The sequence below is a fragment of the Grammomys surdaster genome, unplaced genomic scaffold (assembly GCF_004785775.1).
Source record: "Grammomys surdaster isolate TR1022 unplaced genomic scaffold, NIH_TR_1.0 212, whole genome shotgun sequence".
Taxonomy (NCBI): Eukaryota; Metazoa; Chordata; class Mammalia; order Rodentia; family Muridae; genus Grammomys; species Grammomys surdaster.
In genome coordinates this window covers 2,225,631-2,231,293 of record NW_021604657.1, presented here as the reverse complement: position 1 = coordinate 2,231,293, position 5,663 = coordinate 2,225,631, and the positions used below count along the sequence as shown (strand labels likewise).

The following is a 5,663-nucleotide window of genomic DNA, read 5'->3' as shown; positions in this document are numbered from 1 at the left end:
TCTAATAACAAATGCTATTGATCTGTCCCAATCTGGATTTCATTGCCATCAGGTTTCAGCAAGTATAAAGTTTATGAACCATTCCTCTGTCAGCATGGCTCTCTTAGAATACATATAAGTATCATGGAAGGAATAATTCAGTTTTGAGTGTGATAGAAACAGATGAGTTCTTTTGCCCACTCATTGACACAGTGTCAAGAAGGAGTCCTGTTGGAACCAGTGCTTAGGATGGTGTTTAATTCAGCAGGGAGCCAAGATACAGTAACAGGACACAGGAAAGGATATGATGTGTGTAGACACAAGAAAGAATTTCGGTTTATGGTCATCGACCTGTCATTTGCCAAAAGACTAAGTTAGAGAAATAAATGACTTTCGGTTCTTTATACATGCAAAGGTTACGTTTAGTTGTTACAAAAGTTTTGCTGTTGTATGAGCTGAAAGAAAAGCATAAGCAGTTTTAAAAAATAAATCACTCGATTGGCTTCAGAAAAATACTTTAGTTCTTATTTCATTGATTTGAGCTTTTGACTCAAGATCAGAGAATGAATCCAGCATAAAAACAAAATGAAACAAAATAAAACAACAAAAATCCCCCAGAAAACAGAAACAAACCATTTACCATGGAAATGGCATTTCCCTGCCAGCTAACTTCCCCTAGTCTTTATTGCATTATTTTTGAAATGCCAAGAGAGTAGCTTTGGACATAGTGTTTGCTGTTCAACTAAACCGTAGTATTCAATTGCTTGCAACCATTAGCTAAACACCATTATTTGACAAACTCCCTCAAGAGAGACTTTATACCTTCTGAGGTGTGTCTAGCACACAGAATCAAGTAACGATCAGTTAGGCTGGGGTTGCACCCCTTGGAGAAAAATACATAAACTTTTGCCCAAAGGAAGGAGCCTCACATAATCTTCATTTTTAGAAAAACACACAGTCTGTCCTGCTTCTAAGACTGCTTCCCTGTTCTCAGAAATAAACAGCAGGACAAGCTACAAAAGAGGGCTCCAAAGCCCCTGAACTCTAGATTTTTTTCAAGGGGGATCAAGAGGTGAAGAGAGGGAAAAAATGCAAAGATGAAATGGTAATGATATACAGCATGAAGAAAAGAACCCTCGTGGAACTTGCTAGCAATTTTCACCAAAGCAGCAGACCCTTGAACTGACAAAAATTCAGTACAATATACACAGTAATGAACAGCTCCACGATTGCAGGCCTGCTTTGTAAAGCCAGAAAGAAAAAAAAAAGTAATAATTATAATATCCCCAAACAGAATTCTCATAAGAGTTGAGAAAAACCAGAGTGAAAGCAATGTCAGCTAAGGTCTTAGCTAAATTCCACTCCTAATGGCCCCCAGTATTTAAGCTATCATGGATTAAAGCCATGAAAATAAAAATTTCAATTTGAAATTTCATTAGCATGTTGCTAAAAATGATCAAGAGAAGCATCGACACTGTAGGCTTTGTTGATAATCGTTGGAAAACTGCTGTTTCATTTTACAAATCTCCACCTGCCCCCTTCCTTCTAAGATCTTCTAGTTAGGAAAAGCCAAACTAAAGACACTGGCTAGGCTGTCCTAATGCTGGTTTCTGGAATGTTGTAGATCTTCCCTGCCTCCCTCTCTTTCAGTCCCCTGGAAAACAGGACTCTGAGTGAGGAGGGAAGCAATTAAGGGCTTCCGAACAAAAAGCCTCCTCCTTCCTAAGTTCAAGCGCCCACACACCAGGTGAATTAGCTCCTTTTCCGGAGCCGAAAGAGGTGCTTCAGCCATTTTCCTCCCGGGACCCAGAAGGCTTTACTTCTGGCAAGTGTCGGTCAAGCCGGGGATGGCAACTGCTTCCAGTTGTACAACCGGAGAAGTCAAACCTATCTAGCTCAGCCCGGAGCCTGGAATGCTTTGTCAGGAGACTCTGGGCTGGAGAGCTGCAAAACAGTTCCCAGGCAGCCTCAGGGTAACCTGGAGTCCCTGAAGTGCTCCCAAGTACAGAGACTGGCTCGGTTTCATAGGAATTCTGATATCCGGGAACAAATCCACTCTCCACTCGGGAGTTGAACTGTGTCCCGAAAAGACCAATTCTCACCTCCGACTGACTGGTCTGGGTGTGCGCATCTTGGGGTGGTGGTCACGGTTCCCTGTGACTAAGAATATTTGCCCTGTCTGCTGAAGAGTCACTGACCATTGGCTCGCTGGAAAGATAGTGTCCTTGCTCCCCTTTTGCCCACTCCCTCTTTCCCTTCACAACCCAGGGGAGAGGTGCAGGCTGGGTTATCCTGCCACGGTCACCAACACCAGGGCTGTCTTAGGGGCACGCAGCTGCGCCCGACCAGTGCGAGGGTGGTTAGTTCCCGAAGCTTCCAGCCGCTGGTCCTGGGCAGGCGCGCGGCGGGGGCGTGGAGGGCAGAACTGCGGGGACTGGAAGGAAACGCCGGGCGTGGGAACTGGCGCGCCGGGCTGCTCCTCTGAGGCTACTCCTTGTCGTCCACAAAGTCCTCAAGCTCCTGCAGCACACGCAGGCGGCCACTGGCGTCTATGCGACGCTTCTCGCGGATGAGGTCCTCCAGGCTGTGGAAGCGGGCGGTGTGGACTTTGTTCTCCTCCAGATGCACCTTGAGATAATACTGCTGTTGGGGGGGCTGCGTTCCTGCGGGGACCTCCCCGCCAGCCTTGAACTCGCGCTTTCCAAAGCGGCACCAGGCAGCGAAGCTCTCGGAGTTCGTCCAGCAGATCTCCTCGCTCTTGAGGCCCAGGTGGCCACAGGCGTTCTGCACCACCAGCTCGGCCACCAGCGGGCGGTAGCGGTACCAGCTATTCACCACCCGGCCCACGTTGGCCGCGCCCGCCTGGTACAGGCTGTCCTGGCGGATCTCGCCTTGGTGCAGGTGGATGATCTGCCCGCCGCCCACGTAGACGGCCCAGTGAGGGGCTGGCGCGGGCTGCTCGGTCGCCGGCTGTAGCCACAAGAGCTCCAGCAGGTCGCCTGGCTCGCAGATCGCGGGCAGCGCAGTGACCGCGTAGACACTCAAGTCGGCGCCCTGAGGGCCGCCGGTCACTTTGGAAAAGATGCATTCCTGGCCCCGGAAGGCGGAGAACTGAGTCTCGTTGAGGACGAGCTGGTGCAGCAGGTGGTGGTGGTGGCGGCTGGGGCTCTCTGGACAAGGGCTGCAACCTGGGGGGCCTTTCACACCAAACTTGTCCGGCTGCCCGCGTTCGTCCAGGTCCTCCTCCTCATCCGAGAAGAAGTAGGCAACCCCGACTCGCAGCTCGTCCTTCTCAATCCCAGATGGGTCCCCAGTGGGCAACTCGCTGTAGTTGAGGTGGGTGATGCGGTCCAGTTGGTTGCCCATCAATGACGCGGCGAGGCCAGGGCCAGCAACTGAGATCTGCCGAAGGAGAGAGGATAGACACCATCAGAGTCCGGCTGACCCTCCTGGTGTCCCTTCCCCAAGGGGTTCAGTTCCCCAGGGACTTGCAGCTTTCCTAATCAACAGACAACTTTGCAGATCCTCCCTAGGGTAAAGAAAAAGGGGGGGGGGACACCGAAGAAGCCAGAGCAGACACCATACCAGCTCAGCCAGCCTCTGACTCTGCCCAGGAACCCTGCCCAATAACTTCCACAGGAGAAACCGCTGTCGGGCTAGAAAGCATGTAACGTTCAAGTGGGCGAAGAGAGCGCAGCTTGTGGCAGGGTGGGAGATGGATACCCAGAAGAAAGGAAGGAAGGGTGTCAAGAGAAGCCCCAAGGCCCGAAGCTAGAGCAAGCTGAGCTCACATTGTGGTCGCCCATCCTCTGCAGCCCACCTACTCCTTTTGGACTGGGTCACACCCCATGCCTGACAGCAGCTTGCACAATGCCAGACTCGCTTGCAGGCATTCACTTGACATCAGCAACATTTTGCACACTTGGGGTCCAGGCACTGACAGCCTGGTACATACACCCACAATGCTAATGTCATACACCCACAGTGAATTATCTTGGAGACCACACATTGGCACCATTTACCTCCAGTTCTTACACAATTCCGGACGTATGCCTGCACACTTGCCAATGCACGTACACTCAAGCACCGGGGCACACCTGCCCACGCAGGCAGGTACACTCTGCCCTCTCCTTGCTTGCCTTTTCATAGAGCCAATCGGACTGCGCCAGGGCGAGGCTGCTCTGTCTAAAATAACCTAACAAAGAGACAGGGGAGGCAAGGCGAAACCCATGGTGAGTATCAATAGTGTGTGTGTGTGTGTGTGTGTGTGTGTAAAGAGGTCTACTTTCAACCTACAGAGCCCCTCTCTTCAACCCAGCACACAATCCACACAATCGGACGAAGAAAGACCATTTTTTTTTAAGGCAAAGAAAGCGGCTTTTCCGTACCGGTGATTTCCCTGCGCCCGAAACCCCAAACTCCTTTTAAAGTCTCCAGGTCCCCATGGGTGCTGTGGAGGCGGCAGCGGCGAGTGGGTCCTAGAGGCGCGTGGGACTGCGGTTCAGATCTATCCGGAGAAAAGCAGTGAGGTGAGGTACCCAGAGATGCGGGTGCGCTCCGTGTCTACGCTGGCTTGGGCGTCTGCTCCACCTGGCAAGTCCTGGCTCCACTCCGCTTTTCCTACAGCCGCGCGGACGACTCTTAAATCCCCTGAACAGCCGGTTTCCAGGCCCGCCCCGGAACGCGCTCATTGGCTAGGATTCGCCCCAGAACCCTGTCAATCTCTGCTGGGGGTGGAATTAGAGGCGGGTTTTCTTTGTGCTCCGCCCTGCCCAGCCCCCAGCATTCCCCAGCCTCACTGCTTTGCGAGCGTAGGTGTGAGCACCCGTGGGGAGCACAAGAGGGGCGTGGCTAGTACACCCAGCTGCTCCTTTGCAACCGAGTCCCTAGTAACTGAGAACACGATCCGCCCGCTTTCGTGTTCTGTATTCTAAGGGGACAGATTCCAGAAGGAAAGCTGAGTTTGGGGGTGGAAAAAGAAAAAGAACACGCTGCGTGGCCAAGGCATTGTGAGTGGCTAGGAACCGGGAACCACGTATTTGAGGCTGCTTTGATGGGACTTCGGAGTCCTGCTTGGCTCCCGGCTGTCGCGCAGTGGCTTCTGTTCCTGTCAGTCACAGACGCCTTAGAAATTGCAGGATGGCGCTCAGCGCCTGTCCTTTGAGCCAAGTGAAAGTGCTGACCCAGCGCCGGGGCCGGCGCCTGGTTTTAAAAGGAGAACCATGTAGGTGTCAAAGGCTACCAGAAAGTCTGAGCTTTGCCTGGCACCTTCGCTGAGTGTGCCTTTGTCTTCAATCTCCCATTTCCCATGAAAGGGCTGAATCTCAAACGCTAGCGGATATTAGTGCACGAAAGTGTTTCCCAATTCCAGAACTGTCCGAGCTAAGGGAATTGTGTTTGGTTGTGTGTGTGATGGGGAAAGTGTCTATTAGTCCTTAAAGACGGAAACTCAGTGAACGGACGCGCTAGGGATAATGGATGCTACGAGGTGACTTGGTTTCGTAAAAGGAAATTCTAGACAGTTTCTAAACTTTACTGCTTTAAGCTTTGGAGGAGTTCTTAGACTTTCTGGGTCAGGTCTTAATGCCACTTTTACATTGAAGGGCTTCGGAGATGTGTCTGGCTTCTGAGAGGATTCTGTTTGTCTCTCTCTCTCTTCGCCCTCCCGCCATGTCCCCCCCCTC

At 51.7% G+C, this 5,663-nt stretch overlaps 1 protein-coding gene across 2 annotated transcripts; it reads right to left on the bottom strand.

The window, feature by feature from the left end:
* Positions 1 to 220: 220 nt before the first annotated feature.
* Lratd1 (LRAT domain containing 1) lies at positions 221 to 4,676 on the bottom strand. 2 transcript variants are annotated; one of them, XM_028772242.1, is made up of 4 exons: positions 4,368 to 4,676; positions 3,995 to 4,158; positions 3,825 to 3,923; positions 221 to 3,381 (listed from the first exon to the last, which is right to left on the bottom strand). In XM_028772242.1, the coding sequence occupies exons 3-4, from the start codon at positions 3,870 to 3,872 to the stop codon at positions 2,467 to 2,469; spliced, it is 963 nt and encodes a 320-aa protein (XP_028628075.1). In that variant the 5' UTR covers positions 3,873 to 3,923; positions 3,995 to 4,158; positions 4,368 to 4,676; the 3' UTR covers positions 221 to 2,466. The 2 variants fall into 2 exon arrangements, with proteins under 2 accessions (XP_028628075.1, XP_028628076.1); XM_028772243.1 differs by lacking the exons at positions 3,825 to 3,923; positions 3,995 to 4,158 and having other exon boundaries at positions 4,368 to 4,582.
* Between the last annotated feature and the right edge of the window lie 987 nt (positions 4,677 to 5,663).

Bases quoted from the DNA above. Each gene is read 5' to 3' on its own strand.
- Lratd1 (XM_028772242.1), bottom strand. From the start codon at position 3,872: ATGCCTGCAAGCGAGTCTGGCATTGTGCAAGCTGCTGTCAGGCATGGG. The intron at 3,382-3,824 runs GTGTGACCCAGT...CTCCTTCGGCAG, and splicing joins AAGCTGCTGTCAGGCATGGG to ATCTCAGTTGCTGGCCCTGG.